The 19648-nt window shown below is 42.1% G+C and overlaps 1 protein-coding gene across 1 annotated transcript in view; it reads right to left on the bottom strand.

Moving 5' to 3' along the window:
• Positions 1-1838: 1838 nt before the first annotated feature.
• The window catches only part of CATSPER2 (cation channel sperm associated 2), a 35855-nt gene continuing 18045 nt past the window's right edge, over positions 1839-19648 (bottom strand). The window contains exons 10-12 of the mRNA XM_049898503.1: positions 4801-4997; positions 4279-4446; positions 1839-1885 (exon numbers count right to left, since the gene is read on the bottom strand). Of these exons, the coding sequence (XP_049754460.1) occupies positions 1854-1885; positions 4279-4446; positions 4801-4997 (397 nt within the window). The 3' untranslated portion in view covers positions 1839-1853. The remainder of the gene's footprint in view (positions 1886-4278; positions 4447-4800; positions 4998-19648) is intronic.

The raw sequence follows: 19648 nt of genomic DNA, 5'->3' as shown, positions 1-19648 counted from the left end.
CTATGTTGTGCAACCAACACCACTATGTAATTCCAGAACATTCCCATCACCCCCAAAAGAAACACCGTACCTTTTAAGAGTCATTCCTAATTTCTCCCTCCCCACTAATCTACTCTCTATCTCTATGGAGATATTTTGAACATTCACTTTTCTTTTTCCTATGTTGGCTTTTTCTAGACATAATCTTTAGTGATGAATACTACAGAGGACTTTACAGTTCCTTCGGCATCATCCATTCTATCCCTCCCCTATTGTGTAGCAGTCTTGGAAGTTGGATATGACTGACCCCGCCTCCCGGTCCAGAACATCCATCTTACCTCCCTGATTGGTTCGGGAGTGGGCATATGACCTAACTGGGTCCAATCCGAGTGATGCTTGGGACTTTGTATATGTGTGTATGTGTTTGAGGTTTAATTTACATACAGTTAATGCTCAGATTTTAAGTGCACAGCTTGTTGAATTTTTACATCTGTATATATCTGTGTAACCGCCATGCAGATTAAGATATAGAAAATTACCAGCTCCCCAGAAGGCTCCCTTGTGTTCGTTCCTGGTCAGTATCCACATTCCAAGAATAACTGCTATTCTGACTCAAAGTTCAGGAGTTTTGTTCAATGACTGAGAAAGAAGTCATGGTCTCCCTTCCCCTGGATGTGACTAAAGAAGTCTGTAGGCTGGGAGCTGCAGGAAACTATCTGGCTACTTGAGCAATGACAGCCTAAGGGTAAAGCAGACACGTGGAAGAGAACAGAGACAAAAGGACTGCAGAGAAACAAAAGCTTGATGATGGTGCATTTTTATATCAAATCAACCCTGAAGCCACACTACCTCTGAACTGCCCAGTCACAAGAGCTAGAAAGTACTTTTATCGTTTAAGTGGTTTAAATTATATTTTTCTCAACCGACTCAGAATTTTTAACCTGGGTTAGAATCTTAGCTCTGCCTCTTACTTAGTATGTGCCTGTGGGCAAGTTACGGAACTTATCCAAGTCTCAATTTTCTGATCTCTAAAATGGAATATACATACATACCATATATACATACATGAGATAAATACATACATATTATATATATATATCCTCATATATGCTAAGCACCCAATAAAATAATTTTAAACAATAAATATTTCTAAAGACTCGAATCCTCGACAATGCAATGGGATCCCTTCTAGAGAATAAATTTCCAGTAACCAGAAACAGTAAGCTTCAGACGGATAATCGCCTTCAGTGATGTTCTAAAAGGGGCTCCTGCTTTGACAGGAGACAGACTAACCCTGAGATCCCACTAACAGGAAACATCTACAGAACACTTACTGATTTGAACACCAGGAGAGTAGAATCACAGCCTGGAACAATAGCAAGGATATGGAACAAAGGGGCTCCCCTTTGGCCCAGGAACAGGTAAAGCTATTAAAGTTAACAGTGCGCAGGAGAGAAAATGTTAGTAGAGTAGGGGATACAACAACAGTTTTCAATGATATGTTTGTAAGCGCTGCTTACCCCCACACAAAGGCCTTTCCCATCCGAGGACTATCAAGGCTCCGTGTGTGGGGACTCTCTGAGGAAGCAGAGGTTGCAGGAAGGGTGAGGGCTAGGGTGATGAAGTTGAGAAAAGCCAGGCTCAGGAGCTATGGAAAGGAGAGAAAGCCAGGGACCACAGGCTCTCCTGGCATCTGAACTCATTTTTTCATGTGACCTTATGCCTTTCAGTATCCATTATGTCTCAGAGACAGACCACTGAGCAACTATCAGCAGTATTTATTAGACACTTTTACTTTGAGTTCTCCCTTTGGAACCATTCTCTTCATCATTTTTTGCTGGGCCCAAAGATATCGAAGCCATCCACCGTTAGCTTTACTTGTCTTCGAAGTTCATCAGCGCCTGCACTGTAAAGAAACAGACTGTGAGACTGGAGAGCTAAGAATATTCAGAACATACAAATGTTTGGTGAAGACTATGTTTTTCCTGGTTCCGGGTTCCCACACAAATTTTTACTTTAAGCCATATGAGTCTGTGTATGCTTTGCTATAGATAATCAAGTTAATCAGGATTAAAGAATCCAGCTTGCTAACTTTTCCTTCCTTTCACCCTGCACTCTAGGCTCCCCAGAGAACAACGGGGAAGGCTGGGCTGGATGAACCACAGGCAACATTTTGAAGTAGGCAAAGCCTATCTTTAAGGAGCTCTGGTGGCGTAATGGTTAAGTGCTCGGCTGCTAATGGGAAAGTCAGGGGTTTGACTCCACTATCTGCTCCAAGGTCTGCTCCTATAAAGATTTACAGCCTAGGAAACCCCATGAGGCAGGTCTACTCAACTATGAATTATAACTGATTTGATGGCACCCAACAACAAAGTGTCTCTAACATTCTGCCCCAAATTCAGTGTTCCAGTATTATTAATTCCTCGTATTACCCTCCAGTGCCCACCACACACACACCACACATACACATGCCACATACACACACATATACACCACACACACATACACACCACACACACATACACACCACATACACACCACACACACACCACACATACCATACACACATCACACAGACATCACACCACACACACTCCATACTCACACCACACACACATCACACCACACACACATCACACACATATACACCACACACACCCACACGACACCCACACCACACCCACATACACCACACACACGCCACACACACATCACACACACATCACACACATACACACCACACACACCCACACCACACACCCACATATACACACATACCACACATGCACCACACACACCACACATGCACCACACACACCACACACACATACACACACACAGGCCGCACACACGCACCACACACACACACCACACAAGCACCACACACGCACCACACACGCACCACACACGCACCACACACACCACACACATACCACACACACACCACACATACACCACATACCATACATGCAACACACACACCACACACATATGCACCACAGACACACCACGTACACCATGCACACCACACACACACCACACACACACCACACACACCACACAGACACATACACACCACACACACACCACACATGCACCACACACACCACACACATACCACACACAAACACCACACACACCACACATGCAACATACACACACCACACATATACAAACCACACACACACAGACACACCACACACACCACAGACATACACCACACACACCACACACACCACACAGACACATACACACCACACACACACCACACATGCACCACACACACATACCACACACATACACCACACACACACCACACATGTACACACCACACACACAGACACACCACACACACCACACACACACCACACACATACACCACACACACACCACACATGCAACATACACGCACCAGACATGTACACACCACACACACACAGACACACCACACACACACCACACACACACCACACACATACCATACACACACCACACACACGCACCACAGACACACACATGCCACAGACATTCCCCCTCTCTAATTTAATTCTTATTTTCACACTGGGTTGATTTCAACTACTTATGAGGAAGAAAGCTCAGATAACATAATCCATATTGAACGGCAAAAACCTGCCCCTAACCCTTCTAGTTTTTGTGTTTTTAGAGGGAACATTTATTAATTTAAATTAATCTCCAAGTGGTGAAGTAAAAATTTTAGGAAATGAGAGGCAAAAATTCAGCTTATGTTACACTCTGCTATTTAAATCCCACCACTTCTCTCTAGGCTGAGACTAGTCAATCAAGTCAAGCCGAGTGCTGACACTAGCAGGGACTAAAAGGGAAGTCAAGTCTGTAACTCATAAAGCTCTTCTGGGGGCTTCAGGCAGTAAGCACCGGTGGGCTTTCTGCTTGCTGCCTCATCCCCACGGCTGTCTAACCTGAGCCTGAGGCCCTATATTGAGGTCTGAAATGTGACGTTCAAAGACAGGAAATACCTACAGAAGGGGTGGGCTGCCCAACCCTGCAAAAGCCCACCTTGTCCTAATTCCCAAAAAGTGGAATTGGACACTTGTCTCTCGGGAAACAAGATCTCATAGGATTTGGGCGTCCCCTGCTGGAGAAGCAGAGTTGCTACGTTTTTTCTGTGCCCAGAATGTGACATGCCGAGTCAAGGGTGTGCCTTTTTTAGGTCTGAAGTGGAAACCGAGAGGCTGAGATGCCAAAACGGTAGACACCCTTCTTCCTTCTGCCCAGCTATGTACTTCACTCCTCGTCCCCATCACTGTCCTAAATCCATACCTGCAAACTCTTGCAACCGTTTACGCTCCTCTAGGTTATACTGAAGCTTTTCCAGCAACTCAAAATATCGGAAGAGTGAATCTCTGGGCCAAACAACGCGTTCCTCCTGGTCCAAGTCCATTAGGCCAGGCAGATTCTGGTGCACATGAGTCTCCCAGTCCAACTGACCTGTAGGGAAGAATGCTTCTTAGAAGCATGTCTCGACTTGTAGAAGTTGGTTAAAGGCTGGTAAATCCTACTGCGGGGGAGAGGCAGGGATGAAAGAGGAAATAGGAAGCAGCGAAGGAAAAGGGTACATTACCAAGAGGCCACTTTTTACAATGTGCAGAGGGAACCTCGGCTGCACTTACCCAGAGTAAAGCAGAAGGACAGGGGAAAGGAAGAAACTCCAAGAAAAGGAAATCAGACAGGCAAAAGACACAATTGGGAAGCAGACAGAGTGCGATAGCTCCTATTAAGATTAGGATGCCTCATAGAGGAAAAGGGGAGCCTGCATTCAGATGCAAGAAAGCTGCTTCTCACCAATAGCTTCAGGACCTCTGGACTCAGAAGCCGAGGAAGAGTAGGATGATGCGGAGGAGGAAGATGAGGACTTTTTTGCTTTTGACAAGGAATCTTCTGCTTTTGCTGATGTTACTGAATTCTTTTTAACAGCATTTTGTTTCGTCTCATCTTCTGAATTTTCTGAGTCCAAAGTGCCCCTTTTTTGATCAGCTCCTCTGTAAGGTAAAAGGCAAAATTTTATTGCTTCAAATATATTTACAGGGTATGGCTAGTTCATTCCTTATTCTGGTCCTGGTCCTGCCCATACCCTGAAGCTGAGACTTCAGGCAACAAGGGTCAAACTGCTCCCCAAATCTAAGCGTAGGCATTTTCAACCTCAATCATCCCCATCTGATACACCTTTTCAGTGCTCCACACCATAGAGCTCTGTGCTCAATTCTACTCAGACCTCAGAACCTGTAATGATTAAGGTTGTGTGTCAACTTGGCTGGGCCACGATCCTCAGTGATTTGATAGTTGTAAAATGGTGTGATCACTTCCATGATGAGATTTGATATTATCTGATCACTTCCATGATGGGATCTGCTGTGATAGCCAATCAGTTGAAAGGGAGTTTCCTTGGGGGTATGGCCTGCATCGAATATAATTGAATATTCTGGCAAGGCCTGTGGGCTCTTGCTTGTTCTGGATCCTGCAGCTGGCTCCTGTTCATCAGATCTCCGGTCCTTGTGACTTGAGCTAGCAGCTTCCCTGCGGTCTTGCCTGCCAATCTTTGGGATTCGTCGATCTTCACAGCCTATGAACAACAGCCCTGCCCTCTGACTTGCCCATCTTGGGTCTTGGGTGCTCTGGTGACTGTAGAAGTGGTATTCACAATAATACCTGCTTACCTGGGACATTCCAGCCTCTACAAATATGTGAGCCATATCCTTGATATAAATCTCTCTATACCTATATTTACACGTTTTACTGGTTTTGCTTCTCTGGAGACCCCAACCTAAGACATGTGAGCCATATCCTTGATATAAATCTCTCTATACCTATATTTACACGTTTTACTGGTTTTGCTTCTCTGGAGAACCCAACCTAAGACAGTATCCCACCTTATTTTGCCAAGCTTTAGCTCCCTACTCTGTGGCTGTATGCCTATAACACCACACCTGTAGCCTCTGCCCCCCTCAACTTCATCTCTTAATAGTGTAGCGTGCTTGGGCTCAGCTCTTATCTTCTCCATGTACACTCCTTTCCTCAGTGAACTCATCTCCTAACTTAAATGCCTACTAAATGGCAAATTTAAACCTCCAATCTAGGCTTCGCTCCCAAATTCAGACTTGTACACACAACTTTTACTCACATATCACCACTTGTCTAATAACCCAAAAACTCATTGCTGTCAAGTTGATTAAGACTCATAGAGACTCTGTAGGACAGAGCAGAACTGCGGTATAGGGTTTCCAAGGCTGTCATCCTTACGGAAGAAGGCTGCCACATCTTTCTCCTACACAGCAGCTCGGGGATTTTAACTGCTAACCTTTCAGTTAGCCAGCTCTTTGCCCACCAAACCTCTTCCAACTGTACCCCTTCCCCATCTCAACTAATTCGTCCTTCTAGTTGCTCAGACCAAAACTTTGGAGTCATCCTTAACTATTCTCTTCTCTCATACTCCACATCCAATCCATTAAGAAATTCTGTTTACCTTCAAAATACATCTTTTTTTTAAAGTTTATTGTGCTTTAGGTGAACGTTTACAAATCAAGTCAGTCTCTCATACAAAAACCTATACACACCTTGTTATGTACCCCTAGCTGCTCTCCCTCTAATGTGACAGGACACTCCTTCTCTCCACGCTGTATTTCCCGTGTCCATTCAGCCAGCTCCAGGCCCCCTCTGCCTTCTCATCTCTCCTCCAGACAGAAGCTGCCCACATAGTCTTACGTGTCTACCTCAACCAAGAAGAAGCTCACTCCTCACCAGTATCATTTCCCGTCTTATAGTCCAGTCCAATCCCTGTCTGAAGAGTTGGCTTCAGGAATGGTTCCAGTCTTGGGCTAACAGAGGGCCATGACCTCCAGAGTCCCTCCAGTCTCTGTCAGACCATTAAGCCTGGTCTTTTTTACGAGAATTTGAGGTCTGCATTCCACTGTTCTCCTGCTCCAACAAAGATTCACTGTCATGTGCCCTGTCAGAGCCATCATCTGTGGTAGCTGGGCACCATCTAGTTCTTCCAGTCTCAGGCCAATGGAGTCTCTGGTTTAGGTGGCCCTTTCTATCTCTTGGGCTCATATTTACCTTGTGTCTATGATGTTCTTCACTCCCCTTTTCTCCAGGTGGATTGAGACCAATTGATACATCTTAGATGGCCGATTGCTAGCATTTAAGACCCAGACACCACTCACCAAAGTGGAATGAAGAATGCTTTCTTAATACATTTTGTTGTCAGTTGACCTAGATGTCCCCTGAAACCATGCCCCCCAGACCCCCATCCCTGCTACTCTGGCCTTCGAAGCGTTTGGTTGTATTCGGGAAACTTCCTTGCTTTTGGTTTAGTCCAGTTGTGCTGATCTCCCCTGTATTGTGTGTTGTCTTTCCCTTCACTTAAAATAGTTCTTATCTACTATCTAATTAGTGAATACCCCTCTCGTCCCCTCTTCACCTTCATAACCATCAAAGACTGTTTTCTTCTGAATACATCTCTTCTTACTACCTCACTAATATCACGCTCATTTCCGAGCCACCATCGTTTCTTGCCTGGATAGCAGCATAGCCTCCTAACTGGTCTGTCTACTCCTTTCTTTGTTCTTCATCAAGACAGTAACCAGAGTAATCCTTCTTTTTTTTTTTTTAATCATGTTTGTTTGTTTGTTCTTTTTATTGTGCTTTAACTGAAAGTTCACAAATCAAGTCAGTCTCTCATACAAAAATTTATATACACCTTGCTATATACTCCTAATTGCTCTCCCCCTAATGAGACAGCACACTTCTTCCCTCCACTCTCTCTTTTCATGTCCATTCGGCCAGCTTCTGACCCCCTCTGCCCTCTTATCTCTCCCCTCCAGACAAGAGATGCCAACATATTCTCAAGTGTCTACTTTATCTTAGAAGCTCGTTCTTCACCATTATCATTTTCTATCCCATTGTCCAGCCCAATCCCTCGCTGAAGAGTTGGCTTTGAGAATGGTTCCTGTCTTGGGCTAACAGGAGGTCTGGGGACCATGACCACCAAAGTCCTTCTAGTCTCAGTCAGACCATTAAGTCTGGTCTTTTTATAAGAATTTGGGGTCTGCATCCCACTGTTCTCCTGCTCCCTCAGGGGTTTTCTTTTTTGTTCCCTGTCAGGGCAGTCATCGGTTGTAGCCGGGCACCGTCTAGTTCTTCTGGTCTCAGGCTGATGTAGTCTCTGGTTTATGTGGCCCTTTCTGTCCCTTAGGCTCATAATTACCTTCTGTCTTTGGTGTTCTTCATTCTTCTTTGCCCCAGGGGGGTTGAGATCAATTGATGCATCTTAGATGGCTACTTGCTAGCGTTTAAGACCCCAGACGCCACTCTCCAAAGTGGGATGCAGACTGTTTTCTTAATAGATTTTATTACGCCAGTTGACTTAGATGCCCCCTGAAACCATGGTCCCCAAACCTCCGACCCTGCTATGCTGGCCTTCGAAGTGTTCAGTTTATTCAGGAAACTTCTTTGCTTTTGGTTTAGTAAACTTGTGCTGACTTTTCCTGTGCTGTGTGTTGTCTTTCCCCTCACCTAAAATAATTCTTCTCTTTTTTATCTAATTAGTGAATACCTTTCTCCCATGCTCGCTCATTCCCTCCTCTCATAACCATCAAAGAACATTTTCTTCTCTGTTTAAACTATTTCTCGAGTTCTTGTAATAGTGGTCTTATACAATATTTGTCCTTTTGCAACTGACTAATATCACTCAGCATAATGCCTTCCAGATTCCTCCATGTTACGAAATGTTTCACAGATTCATCATTGGTTCTTTATTGATGCTTAATATTCCATTGTGTGAATATACCATAATTTATCCATTCATCCGTTGATGGACACCTTGGTTGCTTCCACATTTTTGCTATTGTAAACAGTGCTCCAACAAACATGGGTGTGCATATAACTTTTGTGTAAACGCTCTTATTTCTCTAGGATATATTCCAAGGAGTGGGATTGCTGGATCACATGGTAGTTTTATTTCTAGCTTTTTAAGGGAGCGCCAAATCGATTTCCAAAGTGGTTGTACCATTTTACATTCCCACCAGCAGTGTAGAAGTGTTCCAGTCTCTCCACAACATTTATTATTTTGTGTTTTTTTTGGTTAATGCCAGCCTAGTTGGAATGAGATGGAATGTCATTGTAGTTTTGATCTGCATTTCTCTAATACTTATGATCCTGAGCATTTCCTCATGTATCTGTTAGCTACCTGAATGTCTTCTTTAGTGGACTGTCTGTTCCTTTCTTTTGCCCATTTTTAATTGGGTTATTTGTCTTTTTCTAGATGAGTTTTTGCAGTATCATGTAGATTTTAGAGATCAGGTGCTGATCGGAAATGTCATAGCTAAAAACATTTCCCCAGTTTGTAGGTAATCTTTTTACTCTTTTGCTGAAGTCTTTGGATGAGCATACGTGTTTCATTTTTAGGAGCTTCCAGTTATCTAGTTTTCTTCTGCATTGTTAGTAATGTTTTGTATACTGTTTATGCCATGTATTAGGGCTCCTAGCATTGTCCCTATTTTTTCTTCCATGATCTTTTCATTTTAGATTTTATATTTAGGTCTTCGATCCATTTTGAGTTCATTTTTGTGCATGGTGTGAGGTATGGGTCTTGTTTCATTTTTTTGCAGATGGATATGCAGTTATGCCAGCACCATTTCTTAAAAGGACTGTCTTTTCCCCATTTAACTGTTTTGGGGCCTTTGTCAAATATCAGCTCCTCATATCTGGATAGATTTATGTCTGGATTCTCAATTCTGTTCCATTGGTCTATGTATCTGTTGTTGTACCAGTACCAGGCTGTTTTGACTACTGTGGCAGTATAATAGGTTCTAAAATCAGGTAGGTTCTTCTTTTTCAGTAATACTTTACTTATCCTGGGCCTCTTTCCCTTCCATATGAAGTTGGTGATTTGTTTCTCCATCTCATTAAAAAATGCCACTGGAATTTGGATTGGAATTGCATTTTATCTATAGATCGCTTTTGTTAGAATAGACATTTTTACAACGTTCAGTCTTCCTATCCATGAGGAACAAGGTATGTTTTTCCACTTATGTAGGTCTCTTTTGGTTTCTTGCAGTAGTGTCATGTAGTTTTCTTTGTGTGAGTCTTTTACATCTCCGGTAAGATTTATTCCTAAGTATTTTATCATCTTGGGAGCTACTGTAAATGGTATTGATTTGGTGATTTCCTCTTCAAGGTTCTTTTTGTTGGTCTAGAGGAATCTAACTGATTTTTGTATGTTTACCTTGTATCCTGATACTCTGCTGAACTCTTCTATTAGTTTCAGTAGTTTTTTTAAGGATTCTTTAGGGTTTTCTGTGTATAAGCTCATGCCATCTGCAAATATACTTTTACTTCTTCCTTGCCAATCTGGATGCCCTTTATTTCTTTATCTAGCCTAATTGCTCTGGTTACGACTTTCAGCAAAATGCTGAATAAGAGTGGTGACAAAGGGCATCCTTGTCTGGGTCCTAATTTCAAGGGAATACTTTCAGACTCTCTCCATTTAGGATGATGTTGGCTATTGGCTTTGTGTAAATGCCCTTTATTATGTTGAGGAATTTTCCTTCTAGTCCTATGTTGCTGAGAGTTTTTATCATGAATGGTGTTGAACTTTGTCAAATGCCTTTTCTGCATCAATTGATAAAATCATGTGGTTCTTGTCTTTTGTTTTATTTGTATGATGGATTACATTAATTGTTTTTCTAATGTTGAACCATCCCTGCATACCTGGTATGAATCCCACTTGGTCATGGTGAATTATTTTTTCAATATGTTGTTGAATTCTATTGGCTAGAGTTTTGTTGAGGATTTTTGCATCTAAGTTCATGAGGGATATAGGTTTGTAATTTGCTTTTTTTTTGTGGTGTCTTTACCTGGTTTTGGTATCAGGGATATGCTGTCTTCATAGAATGAGTTTGGTAGTATTCCATCATTTTCTATGCTCTGAAATACCTTTAGTTGTAGTGGTGCTAACTCTTCCTGAAAATTTGGTAGAACTCTGCAGTGAAGGCGTCTGGGCCAGGGCTTTTTTTTGTCGGGAGTTTTTTGATTACCTTTTCAATCTCTTCTTTTTTTATGGGTCTATTCAGTTGTTCTATCTCTGTTTATGTTAGTTTAGGTAGGTAGTGTGTTTCTAGGAATTCATCCATTTCTTCTAGATTTTCAAATTTGTTAGACTACAAATTTTCATAGTATCTGAGATGATTCTTTTAATTCAGTTGGGTCTGTTGCAATATCGCCCATCTCATTTCTTACTGGGGTTATTTTTTTCTTCTCCTGTTTTACTTTTGTCAGTTTGGCCAAGGGTTTATCAATTCTGTTAATTTTTTCAAAGAACCAGCTTTGGCTTTGTTAATTCTTTCAATTGTTTTTCCTGTTTCATTTAATTCTGCTCTAATTTTTATCATTGGCGTTCTTCTGGTGTCTGAGGGTTTCTTTTGTTGCTCTCTATTTGTTCAAGTTGTAGGGATAATTCTTTGATTTTGGCCCTTTCTTCTTTTTCTATGCGTGTACTTATTGATACAAATTGACCTCGGAGCACTGCTTTCGCTGTGTCCCAAAGATTCCGATAGGACGTGTTTTCATTCTCACTGAATTCTCTGAATTTCTTTGTTCCATCCTTAATGTCTTCTATAACCCAGTCATTTTTGAGCAGGGTATTGTTCAGTTTCCAAGTGTTTGATTTCTTTTCTCTGCTTTTTCTGTTATTGATTTCTACTTTTATGGCCTTATGGTCAGAGAAGATGCTTTGTAATATTTCAATGTTTTGGATTTTGCTAAGGCTTGCTTTATGACCTAATATGTGGTCAATTCTAGAGAATGTTCTATGTGCACTAGAAAAGACAGTATACTTGGTTGCTGTTGGGTGGAGCGTTCTGTATAGGTCTATAAGGTCAAGTTGGTTGTTCGTGGCATTTAGATTGTCCGTGTCTTTATTAAGCTCCTCTCTGGATGTCCTGTCCTTCACCGAAAGTGGTGTGTTGAAGTCTCCTACTATAATTATAAAGCTGTCTATCTCACTTTTCAATGCTGTTAAAGTTTGTATTATGTATCCTGCAGCCCTGCCACTAGGTGCATAAATATTTAATATGGTTATATCATTCTGGTATATCGTCCCTTTAGTCATTATATAGTGTCTTTCCTTATCCTTTGTGGTGGATTTAACTTTAAAGTCTATTTTTTCAGAAATTAATATTGCCACTCCTGCTTTTTTTTGATGGTTGTTTGCTTGATATATTTTTTTTCCGTCTTTTGAGTTTTAGTTTGTTTGTGTCTCTAAGTCTAAGGTGTGTCTCTTGTAGGCAGCATATGGATGGATCAAGGTTTTTAATCCATTCTGCTACTCTCTGTGTCTTTATTGGTGCATTTAGTCCATTTACATCCAGTGAAATTATGGATAGGTATGAATTTAGTGCTGTCATTTTGGTGTCTTTTTTTGCGTGTTGTTGACCGTTTCTTTTTCCCACTTAATCTTTTGTGCTGAGTAGTTTATCTTTATATATTGTCTTATCCTCTTATTCATTGTTGTTGATTTTGTTTCTCCTCAGTCTCTATTTTTTTCTTGTATTTTATCTTGATGTGTACGATAGTGTATCTCCTTTGTGGTTACCTTAATATTTACCCCTATTTTTCTAAATTTAAACCTGACTTTTATTTCTTTATATCGCCTTGTCTTCCTCTCCATATGAAAGATCTATGACTACATTTCTTAGTCCCTCTTTATTGTTTTAATGTTGTCTTCTTTTACATAATAACATCACTGTTTCCCTGTTTTGAGGGTTTTTTAATCTTGATTTATTTTTGTGATTTCCCTGTCTGGGTTGACATCTGATTGCTCTGTCCAGTGTTCTAGTCTTGGGTTGATACCTGATATTATTGATTTTCTAGCCAAAGAACTCCCATTAGTATTTCTTGTACTTTTGGTTTGTTTTTTAAGAATTCCCTAAACTTCTGTTTATCTGGAAATGTCCTAATTTCACCTTCATATTTGAGAGACAGTTTTGCTGGATATATGATTCTTGGCTGACATTTTTTTTTTTCCTTCAATGCTTTACGTAAGTCATCCCATTGCCTTCTTGCCTGCACGGTTTCTGCTGAGCAGTCCGAGCTTATTCTTATTGACACTAATTTGTACGTGACTTTTTGTTTATCCCTAGCTGCTCTTAAAATTCTCTTTTTATCTTTGGTTTTGGCAAATTTGATTATAACATGTCTTGGTGAGTTTCTTTTAAAATCTACCTCATGTGGAGATCGATGAGCATCTTGGATAGATACCTTCTCATCTTTCATGGTATCAGGGAAGTTTTCTGCCAACAAATCTTCAAAAATTCTCTCAGTATTTTCTGTTATCACTCCCTGTTCGGGTACTCCAGTTGTGTAGGTTATTTCTCTTGATAGCGTCCCACAGCATTCTTAAGGTTTCTTCATTTTTTAAAATTCCTTTATCTGATTTTTTCCCAAATATATTGGTGCCAAGCGCTTTATCTTCAAGTTCGCCAATTCTGCCTTCCACTTGCTCAATTCTGCTCCTCTGACTTTCTATTGAGTTGTTTACTTCTGTGATCTTATTGTTAATCTTCTGAATTTCTAATTGCTGTCTATGGATTCTTCCAGCTTATTAAGTTTTTCATTATGTTCCTGAATAACGTTTTTAATTTCTTCAAATGCTTTATCTGTGTGTTCCTTAGCTTGTTCTGCATACTGCCTGATCTCCTTCCTGATGTCTTGAAGAGTTCTGTATATTAATCTTTTGTATTCTTCATCTGGTAACTCCAGGAAGGTACTTTCATCTGGAAGATCCCTCAATTTTTTGTTTTGAGAGCTTGTTGAAGTGATCATGGTCTATTTCCTTATGTGATTTGATATTGACTGTTGTCTTCGAGCCATCTATAAGTTATTGTATTAATTTATTTTGTTCGCTTACTATATCCTAGCTTTTTGGTTTGTTTTGTTTTGGTATGGCCAAATGGGTTGCTTGAATGAGCCAGCCTGATTATTTTCACCTTTGAAGGTCTGACATCTTGTCACCAGAAGGCTAGAGCTGTTATCAGGTATATGAGCCTAGGAGTCCATTCACTTTTCTTGTATGGATTCAGCTCAGGTGTCCAGGTACTTGGTCATCAAGTGTGTGGTACAGGCTCTGTCTTACAGTCTTAGAGGGGCAGGGGTGATTGGTGTAGGTACCAGTATCTGGTTGCAGCAGGGGGTCACACTCTGAACAAGGCAGGGAGCTGAGAATCATCTCCCAAGTGTCTCTGAGGAAAGCGCATCCCTGTTCCCTAGAGCGCACAGGTGGGTGGGTTCTGCAGACGGACCATGGGCACCAAAAGTTTTTGGTTGTAAGGACTGGGTGGTACCAGTTTTCCTTGGACCCTTGTTGCGGGTGGCTGGGTGACCTGAGCGGACTCACCAGTCCTTAGGCCCCTGATGTGGGTAGGTGAGGACCCTGTTTAATAGGTGAAGTGGTGTTAAACATCACTCACTCACCTCTCCACCACACAGCTGAAACAGTTGGCAGTCTGCCAACAAAGGCCTATTCTCCTTAAATAAGCCCAAACAGGTCCATGCAGGAGGGAAAGGTACCCAAATTCCATGGACCATTCATGCCTGGGCAGGAGCTGTCTCTGTCTTGAGCTCCCCAGCTTAGTGGAGCTGGCAAATTATCTTTTCCCCCAGTTGTGAATTTATTCCTTCTCCAAGGCCAGGAGGATGGCTCTAGGTGCTCAACAAGGCCTATCACAGGCCCAGAGAAATCAACAGCCACTGAAGCCAACTTGGAGGTGGGGCGGGGGGAGGGGCGTGGTAAAATACACACAAGTACTTAGCTTTTGCCGAGAGTGCCGTTCTTCTCTAGTTCCGGAGGTGTGAGTAGGCTGTGCGGCTGGCTGCTTCTCCCTGAGGAAACTGCGGGCAAACACTACCACCAGCCTGCTGCAGCCGCTCCCGGGAATGGTACCTGAAGGCTCCTGGGTATTCAGGTCAGGTAACACCTCTCTGCTTCTGAACCGTCTCTTCCTCCCCCTGCTGCTCAGTCCATTTTCTAACTTTGCCTTTGATGTTCAGGGCTCCTAGCCTGTCATAAATATAATCGTTTCACTTGTTTTGGGGGGCCTTTGTTGTAAGGAGGCTCGTTGGAAGTGTCTGTCTATTCTGCCATCTTGGCCCTGCCCCCCAGAGTAATCCTTCTTAAATATAAGTCACTTCAAGACACTCCTCTGCTCACCATTTCACTCAGAATGAAAAGCCCAAGTCCCTACAATGGCCCCCATGACCATAAAGGATGGGGACTCCATCATCTCTTGGATCTCATCTCTTACCAGCCCTTCTCCTTCCCACTGCTCATTTTGCTCCTGTCACAATGGCCTCCTTGTTTCTCAAACACATTAGGCATGCTTCTGCCTTAGGACCTTTGCACTGGGTGTTCCCTCTCCTGAAACACTCTTCCCGTAGATATTTACATAGTATTCCCCTCACCTCGTTCGAGGCTTTGCTTAAATGTTACCTTTTCAATGAGGCAATTCTGACCACTTTGTTGAAAAGTACAACCCATCCTCAACCCCCGCCCTATGCATCCAATTCCCCTTACCCTGTTCTACTTTTTAGTTTTTCATAATGCTAATCATATTTTAACATATTAAATAATTTACTTATTCAATATGTTCATTTTTTTAAATAATTTTTATTGAGCTTTAAGTGAACGTTTACAAATCAAATCAGTCTGTTACATATAAGCTTATATACACCTTACTCCATACTCCCACTTAATCCCCCCTAATGAGTCAGCCCTTCCAGTCTCTCCTTTCATGACAATTTTGCCAGTTTCTAACCATCTCTACCCTCCTATCTCCCCTCCAGACAGGAGAGGCCAACACAGTCTCAAGTGTCCACCTGATACAAGTAGCTCACTCTTTGTCAGCATCTCTCTCCAACCCATTGTCCAGTCCCTTCCACGTCTGATGAGTTGTCTTCCGGAATGGTTCCTGTCCTGGGCCAACAGAAGGTTTGGGGACCATGACCGCAGGGATTCCTCTAGTCTCAGTCAGACCATTAAGTCTGGTCTTTTTATGAGAATTTGGGGTCTGCATCCCACTATCCTCCTGCTCCCTCAGAGGTTCTCTGTTGTGCTCCCTGTCAGGGCAGTCATCGGTTGTGGCCGGGCACCATCTAGTTCTTCTGGTCTCAAGACGATGTATGTCTCTCGTTCATGTGGCCCTTTCTGTCTCTTGGGCTCATAGTTATTGTGTGACGTTGGTGTTCTTCATTCTCCTTTGATCCAGGTGGGTTGAGACCAATTGATGCATCTTAGATGGCCGCTTGTTAGCATTTAAGACCCCAGACGTCTCATTTCACAGTGGGATGCAGAATGTTTTCATAATAGAATTATTTTGCCAATTGACTTAGAAGTCCCTTTAAGCCATAGTCCCCAACCCCCCGCCCTTGCTCCGTTGACCTTTAAAGCATTCAGTTTATCCAGGAAACTTCTTTGCTTTTGGTCCAGTCCAGTTGAGCTGACCTTCCATGTATTGAGTATTGTCCTTCCCTTCACCTAAAGTAGTTCTTATCTACTAACTAATCAGTAAATAACCCTCTGCCACCCTCCCTCCCTCCCCCCTCGTAACCACAAAAGTATGTGTTCTTCTCAGTTTATACTATTTCTCAAGATATTATAATAGTGGTCTTATACAACATTTGTCCTTTTGCCTCTGACTAATTTCACTCAGCATGATGCCTTCCAGGTTCCTCCATGTTATGAACTGTTTCACAGATTCCTCACTGTTCTTTATCGATACGTAATATTCCATTGTGTGAATATACCACAATTTATTTAACCATTCATCCGTTGATGGACACCTTGGTTGCTTCCAGCTTTTTGCTATTGTAAACAGAGCTGCAATAAACATGGGTGTGCATATATCTGTTCATGTGAAGGCTCTTATTTCTCTAGAGTATATTCCGAGGAGTGGGATTTCTGGGTTGTATGGTAGTTCTATTTCTAACTTTTTAAGAAAACGCCAGATAGATTTCCAAAGTGGTTGTACCATTTTACATTCCCACCAGCAGTGTATAAGAGTTCCAATCTCTCTGCAGCCTCTCCAATATTTATTATTTTGTGTTTTTAGATTAATGCCAGCCTTGTTGGAGTGAGATGGAATCTCATCGTAGTTTTAATTTGCATTTCGCTAATGGCTAATGATCGAGAGCATTTTCTCATGTATCTGTTAGCTGCCTGAATATCTTCTTTAGTGAAGTGCGTGTTCATATCCTTTGCCCACTTCTTGATTGGGTTGTTTGTCTTTTTGTGGTTGAGTTTTGACAGAATCATATAGATTTTAGAGATCAGGCGCTGGTCGGAGATGTCATGGCTGACAATTCTTTCCCAGTCTGTAGGTGGTCTTTTTACTCTTTTGGTGAAGTCTTTAGATGAGCATAGGTGTTTGATTTTTAGGAGCTCCCAGTTATCTGGTTTCTCTTCGTCATTTTTGGTAATGTTTTGTATTCTGTTTATGCCTTGTATTAGGGCTCCTAACGTTGTCCCTATTTTATCTTCCATGATCTTTATCGTTTTAGTCTTTATGTTTAGGTATTTGATCCACTTGTAGTTAGTTTTTGTGCATGGTGTGAGGTATGGGTCCTGTTTCATTTTTTTGCAAATGGATATCCAGTTATGCCAGCACCATTGGTTAAAAAGACTATCTTTTCCCCAATCAACTGACACTGGGCCTTTGTCAAATATCAGCTGCTCATATGTGGATGGATTTATATCTGGGTTCTCAATTCTGTTCCATTGGTCTATGTGCCTGTTGTTGTACCAGTACCAGGCTGTTTTAACTACTGTGGCTGTATAATAGGTTCTAAAATCAGGTAGAGTGAGGCCCCCCACTTTCTTCATCTTTTTCAGTAATGCTTTACTTATCCGAGGCTTCAATATGTTCATTTTTCATTGTCTCTTTCTTCCCTACTAATATGTAAGCTCCCTGAGGGCAGGCATTATAGTCTATTTTGTTCACTTGATATATCCCAAGTACCCAATAAGTCTTCAATAATTACTGAGTAGATAAATGATTTTATTTCTCCTTCTGCTATTTTGTCCACTACTGAACTCAGGTTTGAAAGCAGTATCTGTTTCATTGAAGATGCTTGCATGAGTTTTCTGTGGCTACTATAACAAATTACCACAAACTTGGTGGCTTAAAACAACAGAAATTCATTCTCTCACAGTTCTGGAGTCCAAACGTCCAAAATCAAAGTGTTGGCAGGGCCATATTCCTCTGGAGGCCCTAGGGGAGAAGGTTCCTTATCTCTTCTAGCTTCTGGTAGCTGCCCAGCATTCCTTGGATTCCCTTAGGCTTTGGCTACATTAAGGAGCCCTGGTGGCACAGTGGTTAAAGCACTTGGCTGCTAACCAAAAGGTCAATGGTTCAAACCCACTAGCCCCTCTGCAGAAGAAAGATGTGGCAGTCTGCTTCTATTAAGATTTACAGCTTTGGAAACTCTATGGGGCAGTTCTACTCTGGACTCAGTGGCAGTATGGGTGGGTGGCTACACTACTCCGATCTCTGCCTCCATCTTCACATTGCCTTCTCGTCTCCCCTGTGTCTTCTGTTCTTCTGTCTCCTTTTTTATTTTTATTGTACTTTAGATGAAGGTTTACAGAGCAAACTAGTTTCTCACTAAACAATACACATATTGTTTTGTGCCACTGGTTGCCAACCCCACAACATGGCAATACTCTCCCTTTCTTGACCTTAGGTTCCCCATTACCAGCTTTCCTGTCCCCTCTTGCCTTCTCAACCTTGCCCCTGGGCTAGTGTGCCCATTTAGTCTCCTTTTGTTTTATGGGCCTGTCTAATCTTTGGGTGAAGGGCAAACCTCAGGAATGACTTCATTACTGACCTAAAAGGGTATCGGGGGCCATGTCTTGGGGTTTCTGCAGTCTCTGTCAGACCAATAAGTTTGTTTTTTTTTTGTTTTTGTTAGAACTTTGTTCTACTTTTTTCTCCTGCTCTGTCTGGGACCCTCTATTGTAATCTCTGCCAGAGCAGTCGGTCGTGATAGCCCGGCTCCATCTAGTTGTGCTGGACTCAGTCTGGTGGAGGCTGTGGTAGTTGTGGTCCACTAGTCCTTTGGACTAATCTTTCCCTTCAGTCTTTGGTTTTCTTCATTCTCCCTTGCTCCATACAGGGTGAGACCAGTGGAGTATCTTAGATGGCCGCTCACAAGCTTTTAAGATCCCAGACTTTACTCACCAAAGTAGAAGGCAGAACATTATCTTTATAAACTCTATTATGCCAATTGAGCTAGATGGTCCCATGGTCCCCAGAGCCCTCAGCCCAGCAATTTGGTCCCTCAGGGGGTCTGGACATGTCTTGCAGCATCCACGACCTTGCCTTCGTCAAGTTGTGTAGACTTTCTATTGTGTAGTGTCTTACCCTTCACCAAAGTTATCACTTATCTACTATCTAGTGTTTTTCCCTCTCTACCTGTCCCCTCCCTCGTAACCATCAAAGGTTATTTCTTTCTGTGTGTAAATCTTCTCATGAGTTTTTATAATAGTGGTCTCATACAGTATTTGTCGTTTTGTGATTGACTTATTTCACTCAGCATAATGCCCTCCAGATTCATCCATGTTATGAGATGCTTCACAGATTCA

The sequence above is a fragment of the Elephas maximus genome, chromosome 10, assembly GCF_024166365.1.
Source record: "Elephas maximus indicus isolate mEleMax1 chromosome 10, mEleMax1 primary haplotype, whole genome shotgun sequence".
Classification (NCBI taxonomy): domain Eukaryota; kingdom Metazoa; phylum Chordata; class Mammalia; order Proboscidea; family Elephantidae; genus Elephas; species Elephas maximus.
The sequence above is the reverse complement of the archived record's forward strand: the minus strand, read 5'-3'. Positions and strand labels throughout refer to the sequence as shown.